The sequence below is a fragment of the Psammomys obesus genome, unplaced genomic scaffold, assembly GCF_907164565.1.
Source record: "Psammomys obesus unplaced genomic scaffold, mPsaObe1.curated_primary_1811, whole genome shotgun sequence".
NCBI classification, from domain to species: domain Eukaryota; kingdom Metazoa; phylum Chordata; class Mammalia; order Rodentia; family Muridae; genus Psammomys; species Psammomys obesus.
The window spans coordinates 41,954,664-41,969,669 of record NW_026585504.1 but is presented as its reverse complement, the minus strand read 5'-3'; the positions used below and the strand labels follow the sequence as shown (position 1 = coordinate 41,969,669).

The following is a 15,006-nucleotide window of genomic DNA, read 5'->3' as shown; positions in this document are numbered from 1 at the left end:
TCTCTCTCTCTCTCTCTCTCTCTCTCTCTTTCTCTCTTTCCCTCTCTCTCTCCCCCTTTCTTCCTTCCTTCCTTCCTTCCTTCTTCCTTCCTTCCTTTCCAATGCTGAGGCTCCAACCTAAGGCTATGACAGTTAGGAGGAAGCACTATATCACTGTGCTGCACCCCCATCTCTCCTCCATGTTTTCTGCCTGTTGGCCACACATCCTATTAGATCTAGGCTAAATGTTACCCTTGCCAGGACCCCCAGAGGTCAGTTACCACCTCTACCTGTATTCCAGTGCTTACTGTATTTCCTGTTTGTCTATACCTCTCCTTGTAAGAGTGAATTAAGACCAGAAAACGTGTTTTTGTTTTTGTTTTTTTCCAAGACAGGGTTTCTCTGTGTAGACTTGGCTGTCCTGGACTCTCTTTGTAGACCAGGCTGGCCACAAAGTTATGGAGATCTGCTTGCCTCTGCTTCCCTGGGTGCTGGGATTACAGACGTGTGCCACCATGCCCAGCTGAGCAAACATGTTTTACTTACTATTAGAGCTGTTCCCCATCCAGAAAGACAAGTCAGATATTCAAGATGAAAATTAATGGTTTAAACTTGAAATTTATAAATGTAAGACAAATTTTTAAAGATTTATTTATTTATTATGTAAACAATGCCTGCACCCCAGAAGAGGGCATCAGATCTCGTTATAGATGGTTGGGAGCCACCATGTGTTTGCTGGGAACTGAACTCAGGACCTCAGGAAGAGCAGACAGTGCTCCTAACCTCTGAGCCATCTCTCCAGCCCTCTAAGACAAATTTTTAAATTTGGTTAAAAAAAATTGTTAGCTTGGTAAATCACTGGTTAGTATGTTCAAGGCCCTGGATCCTACCCCCAGCACCCACTTCCCAAATACATACACACATATGGAGGAAGAGACAGAGAAACACATAGAGACTGCCCAAGAGACACGAAGAGAGCTAGCCAGGCACAGTGGATATTCAAGCATTCCCAACACTCCTGAGGTGAAATCAGGATGATCAGGTATGTGTGTGTGTGTGTGTGTGTGTGTGTGTGTGTGCGCGCGCGCGCATTCATGTATGTATAACACACTTAGTCAGTTTAAGAAATTTGTCAAAAAGGATGAATAGCCATACAGCTTCAAAACTAGTTATCTATGAACAATAGACTAGCAATCTATGAACAATAGACCATGTAACCTTTAAGGGAATTAGCATGCTGTGTTACAGTCCCATATTTTGGAAGGCAACTCTGCTTTCTGTGATACACATTATTAGAGTATAAACCTACACTGAATAGATCTAGATTCTTCCCTGATCCTAACCTTAAATCATCTCTCTCTTTCCATCTCTCTGTCTCTTTGTCTCTTTCTCTCACCACAGGGTCTGACCATGTAACTCTGGCTGGTTTGGAACTCACTATGTAGACCAGTTGGCCTTGAACTCACAGAGATTTGCCTGCCTCTCCCACAGCCCCCATCCTCCTACTCATGCTGGAATTAAAAATGCCACCATATCTGGCCAAGAGTACTTTCTTAGAATTATTTGGGTTAGCCTATTAAGATTTTCATAGAGAAGAAAAACTTTAGATGTCAGTTTAAAAAAAAAAAAAAAAAGAAAGGCTGTTTTGAGTATCAGTCTTAGAAAAGACCCCTGTGCCCAGATATTTTGGTTCTGTTGCTCTCCTTGTGGAGCTCCTACCAGTCCATAGAGGAAGACAAAGAAGCCAGTCCTGATTGAGACCTGATAGACTAGGGTCAGATGGAAGGGGAGGAGGACCTACCTTATCATAGGACTTGGGGAGGGGCATAGGAGAAGAAGAGGGAGGGAGGGTAGGATTGGGAGGGGATGGGGAAGGAGATTACAGCTGAGATACAAAGTGAATAAACTGTAATTAATAAAAATTAAAATAAAATTTAAAAAAGAAAGGCTGTTTTTAACCCACTTATCTAGTTCTTCTCTTTCCCTGAGAAAGAGTCCTGACTGCATAGTCAGGGTATTAAACAAACAAACAAACAAAACAAACAAACAAACAAAAAACAGGATAGCTCCGTATGATGGTTCACATGTATAATCCCAGCAGTTGGGAGTCTCAAGCAGGTGACCTCACATTCACGGACCACCTCCTCTCTGTTCTTACAGCCTGTGTACATACATCCACCACAAGAGCACGGATTTGCAAGTCTTCCTCTCCAGCAGGTTCCAAGCATCTTTAAAGTTAGGAATCCTATCTTACTCATCTCTACCTTTTCCCAGACTTGGCAGACTATCTGGTTTTCAGTCATTTAAGCAAAAAGAAGTGTTGAGCCGTATGTGGCAGTCACAATTGTAAGGTAATAGAGAGTAAAATAAATAAGGCCCCCGCACTGTTGGAGCTTATTATTCAGTGGCTTGGAAAGCGACCACGAACACGAAATAAGAAGCAAGACTTATTTCAAAGAAGTGCTACAGAGGAAATAATGCAAGAAGGGGAGGTTAGTGGGTCTGAGGCAACTGAGGCAACACGAGGCAGCTCTGAGTTCCTGATGACCAGCCAGAGGATGTGTGTACGGTAGCAGCAGAAGACAAGGCACATTCAAGTTGTTTTGTTTGTTTGTTTTGTTTTGTTTTTTTATGATAGCAATGGCGGCCTGCTTTAGAGCTGAAAGAACAGCACTGTGGCCAGGCCAGAACGAGTGAAGGGAAAAGCAGGAAGGGGCGGGTGAAGAACCTTGAAGGGCATGTGAAAAGTGAGGAGTTTAGGAGAGGGCATGATTAGGGTTATCTTTTCAAAGAAATCACTATGGTTGCTTCAAATCTAAAGGGCCACACGTGGAGGCAGAAACCATTTACGTGGATGTTTGATCTGTATTTGCTACTGAACAAGCGCTTGCTTATCGGTCTAGCTCTCCACTGCTTTAAATTTATCTGTTGCTACAGTAAGCAAGCTCTTTTCTGCAAAGGCTCTATTTATCTGTGTCAGGTGTGTGAATATCAAGCTTGCAGGAGATAAAAATGTTCTGCAAAGCCCCACCTTTCAGGGTGTGCCCCAAGTTAGGCCAGGGCATAAAATCAGCCATATGCCCCAGGTCCTGGCTCAAGTTTCACTGCTGAGCTAGGGGGAAAAAATGCGGGTACTGGAAATGGTGCCAGAAAGCACAGAAGCTGAAATTGGACATGGTGGCACATGCCTGTAATCCCAGCACTCTTGGGAGGTGGAGGCAGGAGGATTAGGAGTTCAAAGTCATCTTTGGTTCCATGATGAATTCAACTAGCAGGGACTACCTGAAACTCCTGTCCTTCTTCCCCATACCCACCCCGCTGGCCAAAAAAAAAAAAAAAAAAAAAAAAAAAGAAAAAAGAAAAGAAAAGAAAAGAAAAGAAAAAAATCCAACTAACTAGCAAGCAGGTGAGGGATTGCAGAAATATTGTCCTCTGATAAGTCCACTGTGCCCAGTCTCTAGTAAATGTCTCTGTCTAGCTTACTTTCTGTTGCTGAAATAAAACTTCTGACCAAAACCTATTTGGGGAAGAAAGGTTTTCTTTGGCTTACAGGTTACATTCAATCATTGAAGGAAGCCAAAGCAGGAACTCAAGACAGAAGCTAAAACAGAGACCACAGAAGAACAGAACGCTGCTAACTGGCTAGCTCAGTTTGCTTTCTCATATAACTCGGGACCACCTGTCTGGGGTGGCATTGCCTATGGAGGCTGGGCCCACCTCGTCAATCATTAACTTAAAAAAAGAAAAGAGAGTCCCTCTCCCCAAGTGACTCTAGTTTGGGTGAAACTGGTTAAACAAAAACAAAACAAACAGGAACTAACCAACACCTCCCCAAACAGAGCTAAAAGCCTAGCCATTTTATGTTTATGATACCTTTTCAATCTTTTTCTAAAATTATTTTTATTTTATGTGTTTTGCCTGCTCGGATGCCCATGTACCAAGTGCACGCCAAGTGCATGTGGAAGGCAGAAGAGGGCATTGGACCCCTGAGGGCTGAGAGTTATAGATAGATATGAACTGTCCTGTAGATGCTGGGAATTGAACCTAGATCCTTTAGAAGAATATGTGCAAAGCCCAGAGCCCGGGAAGAGTCCGTAGACCTTATGGAAAACTATCCCAGGCTTCCGAAATGTCCCAGTGGTTAAGAGCCCTGGCTGCTCTTCTAAAGGATCTAGGTTGGGCTCTTAACCACTGGGACATTTCGGAAGCCTGGGATACTTTTCCATAAGGTCTACGGATTCTTCCCTGGCTCTGGGCTTTGCACATATTATTCCCTCCGCCCCAGAAGACTAAGCCCAACTACTCTCAACCTGATAACTCTTTTTTTTTTTTTCCCCATTTTCCCTTTGTTGTGATTTAACCCAGTACATCATGCATGCTCGGCAAGCGCTCTACCACTGAGCTACATACTCAGCCTCTCTGTGTTGCTGTAGGTGTCAGTACCTCTACCAGGCTTTCCTTAAGCCCCCGAATCTAAACCAGGCCTCTGGTGGCATAGAACCCTGTGCTTTCCTTTGATCCCTCTATCACTTAAATTCATTTATGGGGTCATTCTTTTATTACAAACTCACAGCCCCTTGGGACCACTAGGTTATAAATTACAGAGACCTCAGTATATCTACTCACCACTGTGTCCACAGTCCCTGACATAAAACACTCTTCATGGATAGTTTGCTATGTGAATGAATACCAGATACAGGACTGTGGTAGACAGTTACAGGACCAGCCTCCTGGTGCTTTTAATTATCTTTCTTGTTTTCTCTTGCAATTATTTTCTTTCTTTTATTTTTCTGGTTTGGTTTGATTTTTTTCAAGACAGGGTTTCTCTATGTAGCCTTGGTTGTCTTGGACTTGCTTTGTAGAACAGCTGGCCTCGAACTCACAGAGATCCACTTGCCTCTGCCTCCCTGAGTGCTGGGATTACAGGTGTGCATTACCTCTTCCGGCTCTTTCTGGCTTTTTTTTTTTTTTTTTTTTTCTCTTTTTCCAGAGCCGAGGACCGAACCTCGGCCTTGTGGTTGCTAGGCAAGCACTCTACCACTGAACTAAATCCCCAACCCCTTTCTGGCTTTTTTTAAGACAGGATTTTACACTGTATCCAGGCTGGCCTAAGAGCTTCCTATATAACACAGATAAGCCATAAATTTGCTGTAGTCATCTTGCATCAGTTTCCCAAGTGCTAAGATCACACGAATAAGCCATCACACCCCAGAGCCCGAGGAAAAAAACTTAAAAGCTTTCCCTGTCCATTTGCATTGCTTTCAACAAGATAGTGAGTTCATAGAAATGATGAGGCTCATTTGCACACTCGTGTCCTCAATTTTTAAAAGCAGTTTCTCAAGCTCAATACTACTTGCTAGTTAGGCTGGTAATTTGTTCCTGTTCATTATAGGATGTTCACCAGCAAACTTGGCTTCACTTAACCCCCTAGGCACCCACTTTCAAATATGCCTACAGACACTACCCCATGCCTGCAAAGTCTCTCCTGGTTGAACGTCCTAAAATGTGAAAAGTCAAGCTTTTAACACGTTTAGAAGAATCGTACTAAGAAATTAAATTGTTGCGTGATGCCTGGGTTACAAGAATTCTACCCACCAGTCGGATCAAAACCAAGCCCATTTCTAGCTTGTTTCTGTAGCACCCTCCCACCCCACCCCCTTGTCCCTTTTGAAAGGGTCGTTAGTGGTGGTGCGATGCGAGGCAATGTTGTGATCTTGGAAATTTGGCTCCCTGGATTGTCCTGGAAGGATGAAGGAGAGGGGGTGGGGTTTCTGAGGAAACCAGCGCCTCTGAGACCCCACGGGTATTGGCAGTTCCCTACAAATTTTCTAGGGGCATGTCCCAAAGGACAATAAAAGGGAGACAAACAGCCCATTCTGGCATGGTTTTCAGGATCTCTCACTCCAAACAAGAAAGTCTGAGAGGCCTGGTAAAAATAAATATGGCTTACTCCTCCTGGCATAAGAACAGTTTCTGACAGCCAAGACTTAACTCACCCTAGGGGGTGACCCAGGCAGGGAGGATGCATGAAGTTAGTTGCTACCCATTGATATTCCCAGTGACTCACAGAGGCCAAGGACTGCTCTGAGCACCAATGCAGGGCTTAAGCATGGCGAAGGGCTTGGGATGCACGTTGAAAATGCAGTCTCTCTCTCGATGAGTCAGAACAGGGACCGCCAGTCCCCTGCTTCCTTTCCAATCCCAGAAAAACAACACAGATCATTTTATTTTTTTATTTTTATTTTTATTTTCTGGAAAGGAACCTGTCCTTTGCATAGAGAGTGGAAACTGTTTATAAGTTCTTAATTCTCTGACATTGAAATTACGGGGAACGCCTGTCCTGGATTTTTTGGGACGAATGTATTCATTATACTCCATGTCCCTTGTTGTCATTTGGAACAAAATATGGTCTCCAGGATCACAAGATCTCTCTCAACAGGTTTACTAAGGGAGTCTTCCTAAGCAGCGTGGTATTAAAATCCCGAGACCAAGAGAGAACTGAATCAGAAAGGCAGAGGCAGCTGGGGAATTCGGCCTTCCCTTTTCTCTCCTTCCACATCAGGCTAAAGTGACTGCCGGAAAGATCCACTGTCTTTCCCAAGCCCTAAAACCGTGTAAACCTCATCCGATTCTACTGCCGCCTTCAGGCTCCAGGAAGAATTACACAGCCAGAAAATATCTAGGCATTAGTTACCATGGTGATGCTAAGTTCCAGCAAGTTGCATCTAGGCAAAATTTCCGGGGGAACGGTGGAGGGGGGCGGAGACAGTGTAAGGCACAGACTAAGAAAGAGTTAATATCGCATTTTTCTGTTATTGTAGCTTTCACAAAGTACGCTTAATGTTAGCTTTGGTCAAAGATGGCAATTTAAAGCGAAAATCTTGAAAAATGGAAAACACGCAAAGATGAAATGTCAACCTACTCATTTGGAGAAATTGCCTAATATCTGCTTTGCACTATACCAAATTACTCCCCTCTCTGCTAAGTCCAGGCTAAGATGCTTGGAAGCCAAACAACGTTGGCAGATCAGCTGGGAGGGGAAAGTGATACCTCAGGCCCTAAAAAAGTTGGGGTGTAGGCAAAAGCAACAAAAAAAACCTGGGAAAAGCAAAATTAACGAATACCTACGGGATACATACGAGAGAGGGACAGACCACAGAGATAACATGAAGAACAGATTAGAAATTTATGTAATAATCATATTGCTGGAAGGCCCTACAAACGGAAGCCAAAGGAAGGCTGAGGTCTTGGGGGAGTGCAACTCCAAGTATGGATTTATTTCATTGCCTCCCACCCCTTCCTTGCCAGGAGCAGAAAGTCAGCGACGGTGAAGAGGCTAACAACGCTGATTTACAGACAGTGAGGAGGAACTGAGTCTGTCTGGGCCAAATCTGGACGTTTGAACTAAGGCGACGGGACCCAGACAACCTTACCTCAGGAAACGAGTAAATGAAAAGGGAGGTCGCCGAATTATTTAGCCCTAGAACAACACTGCCTAGGCCGGGGGAGGGGCCGGAGAGCAGGAAGAAGAACTTCAGAATATAAAGTTTGACAGCGAGAACACTAGTTAAGACACACAGCCCTCTAGGCCCCCTGACGTCCCTTGTTTGATGTCAATAAAGGCCGAGAGAATTATGCATCAGCAAGCCTTGCATATTTTTGAGCCATTACAATAAAGTCTGGGACTGGGGCTGGTGGGGGGGCCGGGGTCACGCCCAGGCGACTTTGGTCGGCACGGGGTGGTACTCCCTGGCGTGGAACTAGAATGAACCCAGGCTGAGAGTTGCCACCAGGAGAATTTTCTTTTTAAGCTGGGGGCATCTGAGCAGCAGGCATGGGGACAGATAAGGGGCTCTCTCCGGAAGGCTGGGAATGTTGGAGCGGCCCGAGGAGGAGTTCGGGCGAGTGCGGGAGGCGCTGGCGGGTGGGGTCCTGGGACTGGGGGGCGAGGGCAGAGGGCGGGAAGGGGCAGGGCCAGAGCTGGGGGCGGGACCAGGCGCGGTGGCGGCGGCGGGGGCCGAGGCGCGGGAGGCGGGGCGGCCGGGCTCGGGACACCCCCTCCCGGTCCCCTAGCGGGGCGGCTTCGGCTCCGGCTGCACTGGAGGCGGCGGCGGCCCGGAGGGCGACTCGCGGGGCGCGCCGGCCGGGTTGGACTCCGGACGCTCTCCGCCCCGGGGGAACCCTCCGCCGATCCCCTCGGCCCCGGCGTCCCGTGGGAGCCCTCGGGACCCCCGGGCCGGCAGGGAGCGCCGGCGGTGGCCGCGGCACCATGAGGCGGCGGTGGGGCGCGCTGCTGCTCGGCGCCCTGCTCTGCGCACACGGTAAGCGGCGTCGCGGCGCCCGCGCCGACCGGGCCACCGGGGAAAGTTCGTCCCCGGGTCTGTCCGCTTGCAGGACCCGCCTCCCGGGAGCGGCACGGGGGAGGCTGGGGCCTGCGGTCCCGCCCTCGAGCTCACTTGGAGCGGTTACCCCGGCAGAGCGCGCGGGGGAAAGCCGGAGGAGCTCCCGCAGCTCCTCCAGCCCCGGAGGGCACCGCGGTGGAGGGGCTCGTCCCCGCTGTGGTCTGGGCGGGGTGGGACACGAGCCGAGGCGCTCGCTCGGCTTCCGTCGCGGCTCTTTAAAGAGCCAGGACCGGTTCCCCTCAGGTTAAGGCAGGGTTTCTGTGCTCCCGGTGCGTGCGAGCGAACGTGTGCAAAGAAAGGGAAGGCGGGGAGGGTGGTCGCTAACCCACACACGGTATAGTCCTTTCCCCAGGCTCTGGCGGATCTTGGGTGGATGGTAGAGAGGGGCCCAGCAGAACCTGAGTTGCTTGAGTATCGGGATTCATTGACTTGGGGAGCAATTGCTCGAACTTCAAACCCGGTTCTCCCCGAGAGTTTTGTTTTTTTTAATTTTTAATTTTTTTTTTTAGTTTGCTTGCAAGCATCTCCCCTCGGTGGAGTTTTGGGTTCCCTCTCCTGGCTGCGGCCAATCAGCTTCCTGCCCCGGATCCTCCCCAAGGGAGGGGTGGAGAACAGCGATGGAAAAGAGGCTGGGGAGGAACTTGGGGAAGAAACTGCTGGAAGGCTCGGGCAGATCCGTCCTGGCCCGGGCGGAGGGCAGGGGGGCGCGTTCTTAGCGAACTTGCAAAGGCGGCCTCCCGGCCCGTGCGGGGCGGCCTCGGCCTCGGGGGAGCTGGGCGGATGGCAGCGGCGTGGCTGCTTCATCTGCTCCTCATTAATAACGTGTTCGGTGCCCGGACGCCACTGTTGTGTCTACGTAGGACCCCGGCGGAGCCCGCCTCTCGGCAGCCGCTTGGGAACCTGGGTCGCACCCTGTGATTTAGCAGCTGCCTCTTGAGTCCGTGCCCAAAGATCAAAGATCGATCTTGGAACTCCAACCGCATTCAGCCGGCGGCTCTTCCTCGTGGGGGAGACACGGTTCCCCCGATCCTCGGGGCTGCGGGACGAGGGGGTGGGCTTCAGAGAGAGCGGTCCGCGGACCCTGGCGGTGCTCCGGCTCTTTCTTTCACGTGGAGAAGCTCGTGTGGAAGAGTGCAGATTTCGGAACTCGCCTGGCAGGGTTGTGGAGCTGTCTGGGGCACTCGTTTTAAAGATTGGTTTAGCTCCCGGATCCAAAACTGAGCCCTGGTGTCTCTTATTCAAACTACGCGTGGGTTTGCAGCGGCTTTCTCCGTGTGGCATCCAGCGCCGACGGAGTCCTTTCTCTCCGAGGAGGGGTAGCCCGGCCGACTCACGTTCCTCTTCGCGCCTCGCTCTCCCCCTCCCGGGCTCTCTCCTCGAAGGTTATTTGAAGCCTCTTCGGCGTGTTGGGACAGCAGCCCTACTGGGGTAGGAATGTAACTGTTCTTCCCACCACATGGGCCCCTTAAAGGGACAGCTAGGCTTTTGGGGGGTTTTCCCCCTTCGGATTGCAAGGGAAGGGGGTGGAACTTTCCTCTCGGCCCCCTGGAGGAAGTTTTGAAAAAGATCAAGGGAAATAGCTAAGGCACTAGGAAAAAGGGGGTGGGGTGGGGGCTAAAACGGATACCAACAAAGCCAAAGAGGAGATTGTCGCCTTCTGCCCCAGGGAAGGGGGAGCTGGAAGGTTCCGGACTGAGACTGGCCAAGTGGAATTCACTGCTCCAGAGCTGCTGTCAAAACTGCATACATTACATCTGCGTGGAGAGCGGGGTTGAGAACAGGGGCAGAGAATCGTGGATTCTTAATTTATTATTATTATTATTATTATTATTATTTTCAAAAAAGGCATTAGAGCGTTCTTGGTAGCTTGTTTAGGTTCATTTTTAAAGGAAAAGGTTTAAATAGAAATTTGTAAGTTGGGAGACTTCCTATGCACACAGAGTAGGCAGAGGTAGGAAAATTTGCACTTTGCAGGGCCTAATAATGAGCCATTCTTGGGGACCTGAGGAAGACAGATAAATAGTGAGCTAGAGCGCTTCTGGAGTCGGCAACCACCGCCACCCCCAAATCCCACTAGGATCCCTAGTACTAGTCCAGGTCTGAAATTGCTGCCTCTGCAAAGCTTTGCTGTCTGTTACCTTTGTGGACAACTTCAGCTAGGAGTAAATTCAAATCCAGACCAAGACGTTTATTTAGATTCTATTAGTCCTCACGGGTTTTTCCTAGAGCCTCTCCCTTTGGTATTAGCCTAGATCATAATCCACTCTTCAAAATGTAGAAGGACATGGAGGCGTGGCTCCATGGCTAAGAGCAATGGGTGCTCTTCCAGAGGACCTGGGTTTCATTCCCAGCACCTACGGGGCAGCTCACTACTGTCTGTAACTTCAGTTCCAGGGGATTTGACACCCTCTTCTGGCCTCTTTGAGTACTCCACACATGTGGCACACAGCCATACATGCAAAGCAAAACCCTACCCATACCCATTAAATAAATAAAAAAGTGAAGGAAAAACTAGGCATGTGGCTTATGTCTGTCATGGTAGCACTTGGGGGACTGAGGCACAAGGAGTTAAGCAAGGGTGAGGCCAGTCTGGGCTACATAATTTGAGGTCACCCCAGGGGGGAACTGCCCAGCGCTTGGTAGGTGAAAGCAAGAGGATTAGGGGTTCAAGGTCATCCTCAGCTACCTCATGAGTTCAAGGCTGGCTTGGGTTACCCTGAGACACTTTTGAGATACTTTCTTACAAACTAAAGCTAACAACAGCAAATGCTCTTGTTTTTAAATTTTAAGGTTTTAGAAGGAAACTTACTGGCCGGTGATCACTGTGGGTATTTTCGTCCTGTGAGTTACGACTGGGGTGTGTGTAAAGCACTTGGAAGTCCTTTCTAGGGAAGTGAACACTGACAGTTATGCCCAGGTGCGCTTGCTTGGGTTGATGAAAAGTTTCTGAAGGGGCTGGAGAAATGGCTCAGTGCTTAAGAGCACTGGCTGTTCTTTTAAATGGACCTGAGTTCAATTCCCGGCACCCACATGGTGGCTCACAACTGTCTGTAGTTACAGCCACTGGAGATCTGACACCCTCACGCAGACACATATGAAGGCAGAACACCAACGTAATAAATTAATATATTTTTTTAATTTCAAAAAAAGTTTCTGAAGATGAGTTCGGCATAATTTATCTTGAGGCCGGCCGTACTTTCATGTGCTTGTTGTGATTACGGTTGTCATGGTACTTCAGTGACATTACCCTTGATATCTTGGACTCATGCAAGATGCTTGGCTCCTCACTGATTCTGGATTTCCTCTTCTGTCCCCTGTTGGATATCAGATGACATCTTTGGGACTGGCACCTAGTATTAAGAATAACAGGTGCAAGAGAACTAAGTCAGGCCGTGTCTGGCACAAAACACCATGGACATGCTCATCTTCTGTGCCAGCGAAGGACACTGGAGGTCACAGAGGACACTGTTCTTTGTAGCTCTTTGCATATGCCATTTACAGACTAACTGCCGGTCTTGGTCCCTAAGATGAAGAACAGTAATGGCACGTTGCTGCTTCTTAGAGAGATAACCAATACGAGGAGATTCTTGAATGAGAACAAAATAATTTCGGAGACTAAGAATGTATCTCGTCTTATTACACGGCCATATCTGAAATTATAGTCAAGTTCCATGTCTTTGGCCAGCTGCTAGCCACTACATTCTTTGGTATAGTGTAACCAGGTTTTGTCACAGATGCCTAGACATGGGGCATGTGAGTCCCAGGCTGTGTCCTGGTAGCCATCTTCTCTCCAACAGTGAATGTCATTCTCTCATTAGCCTAGTGAGTGTCCCAAGAAACACTAGGTGCTGAGGTTGAGTTGAGTTGGGCCCTAAAAATAGTGCTGATGATTACCCGTGCTTGTCGCTGTCCCTTAGAGCTGGTGTGGCCAGGCTCTCTCTCCCCAGGAGCACTGCCCAAGCTGAGCATTGCACACAGGCATTTGTTCATCCATTCAGCAAACATCCCCGTCAGGCTCTAATCTAATCACATGGCATACCTAGCTTGGTATTTGAGAAAGCACAGGCAGACTTGGCTTTGACACCTGGCTTTTGATGGTTGGTGGGTCCATGCAAAAACACTGCTCTTCCTGAACCTCAGGGCTCGTCTGAAAATGAGAATAGAGCTGGGGAGGGGCATAGTGATACATTTTCACCTGCATCTATATTTTTTCACCCTGTCTCTATCTTTCATGCTGGGGAAATTAAGAGTAGAGGATAGAATGTTCAAATTATCCAGCCCCCAAGCCTGACAACTGCTGTATAGGCCGGGATAAATGTCAGCTGTTTGTTAGTAAGATTGCCGAAATGCCTCAGAGATGGCTCCAGGATTTGGACTATGGGAGCCAGATAAGTTATACTGCAGTGTCTCCTGTGATAAAGGAAGCTTGGTCTTTTGTTCATTTTGACTGGTTTCTTTTTCTCTGCAAAACAACTTGTCCTTTTTTCTTCCTTCTTGAAAGTCTAGTGAAACTGAAGCATAGGTCCTTCCTGTCCACACTTCGAGAAAACAGGTTTATTACGCTGTGAAAGCAGGCCATGGGAGCCAGCTCCCGAGAGAGACAAACTCCCTTGGGAACAACCCCTGTTGCTGAGGGGTCAGCAGTGAGTCCTACCGCTTCTCACCCTAAGATTTCTGTGACCCAGGGTGAGAGGGGTTGCCGAGGTCTTGTAGTTGGAACAGTTTAGAATTCCAACCTGCCCCTCCCACTGGCCTGAGGGAGGAGTCAGGCCCCAGAGCTCTCGAGGTAGTAATTGCCCCAATTTGGGGGCTGGGCTTTGGGAGCCTGCTTCCTTCGCGGTCACAGTGTTCAATCAGGAGTCCTGTCAGTATGCGCGATAATTGATGTAGGTCTCCAGCCCCAGACTCGTCCCCAACCCCCAGCTTCTCCACCCCAAAGTTTGACCCCTGTTGTCTCTTTGTTTCTTCCTTTTAAATCGGTTCCAGTGTTGTGATGTTTCTGGGAAAGTTGACTGTAGCCCAGAGCCGCCGTAAGAAGAGCTGCTTCTTTTAGCTTCCTGGCGGTCTATTTTCTGTTGTGTCTTTGATTTAGCAAGAAGCAAACATCCCAGGTGCCCCTAGGCACCTCTTCCGCCCATCGGAGCAGACTTCATTCTTTCAGTGCACGTAGGCATTCCCATCTGTGTTTCGCAGATGAGTGGATGGGGTGTCGGCTATTTCTGACGCCAGCTTCCTCACCATTCAGGTGAGAGTGAAGAGGGAGGGGCGCTACTTGCGCCCCAGCTGAAGAAAGCCTGGCTGGGATTTGCAGCAAGCCCTGACTTGGCCTTAGGGAGCTCCCCCTCACCTCTGTGCAGAGCTAAAGATCAGAGCTTCAAGCCAAGCCGGAAACAAAAGACTGGGGGCAAACCTCCCATCTGGCTGAGAAGCAGCCGCACAAAGGTGCTGCTGCATAATTTATCACCAGAGATTTTTCTGCAGCCAAGGAGCTCCAGGCTGTGTCTTTTGGGGCACTGGAAGAGATCCTCTCCTCATGTCTGAGTGTAAGGCCAGGCAGGTATAGAATAGGGTATTGGGGGAGACACATGATTAGCATGTGGAGAAAAAAAACAACAACAACAACAAACCAAAAAACCTGCTTCTGAGGTTGTCAGTGTCTCCTGGGATCTTAGCCCAGCAGCTCAACTTCCTTTCAGGCCTGCAGGGAGACGGGGAGGTGTGTTCCCTTCCTGCAGCCCCAGCTTTCGGAGTAGCACTGCTACCATCTTGTGGGCATGGGTGAAGACAAGAGAAATCTTCTGCTTTGACTGCAGCATTTCAGAAACTCATGGAGATGCCAGGCTTAGGAAGTAAGGGAGGGAAGAGCCCCTCTTCCTTTCATTTCCCCACTGCAGGTAGTTTAAGCAAGAAGTGTCTACTAGAGAGACACAGAGACAGTAAATGTCAAAGGTTCACAACCTTTAATACAGTTCCTCGTGTTGCGGTGACTCCCAGCCATAAAATTATTTCACTGCTACAAAAATGTATTTTCCAATGGTCTTAGGAGACCCCTGTGAAAGGATTATCGGGTCCCCCAAAAGGGTCATGACCCATGGGTTTAAAACCACTACTTTAAAAACCACTCTCTCTCAAAAGAGAGGTTCCACTTTTCTCTCCTAACCATTTTTGTACTCCAAACTGGATCATGTGGTCTAAGAAATACAAATGTACTCTAGGCAGTTCTCTTCTGAGAGCTTTGCTTTGTTGCTGGTGTGGTGATAAGCATTTAAGAGTTAGGCACTGTTGCCAATCTTGTTTTACAGATGGGAAAACTGAGGCTTAGAGCAGTTTGCTGTCACATAGCCACTGAGAAACCACATCAGGATTTGAACCTAGAGCCTAAGGTGGTCTCTCAGAACAGAATTTGAATTTTTTGTAAAAATTATTTTTATGGGTATGGGTCTGTGGACCACATGAGTGCAGCTGTCTGAGGAGGCCAGAAGACCTCAGATCCCTGCGACTGGAGTTCCAGGACCTTGTTAACCTCCAGGCAGATGCTGAGAATGCATGGGTCATCTGGAAGAGCAGCCATTGCTCCTAACGACTGAACCTTCTCTCCAGTCCGCAGAACAGAATATTTTAAATC

General features: G+C 48.4%; 1 protein-coding gene across 1 annotated transcript in view; it reads left to right on the top strand.

The window, feature by feature from the left end:
• Positions 1-7,813: 7,813 nt before the first annotated feature.
• The window catches only part of Lrp4 (LDL receptor related protein 4), a 49,827-nt gene continuing 42,634 nt past the window's right edge, over positions 7,814-15,006 (top strand). The window contains exon 1 of the mRNA XM_055602960.1: positions 7,814-8,300. Within this exon, the coding sequence (XP_055458935.1) occupies positions 7,814-8,300 (487 nt within the window). The remainder of the gene's footprint in view (positions 8,301-15,006) is intronic.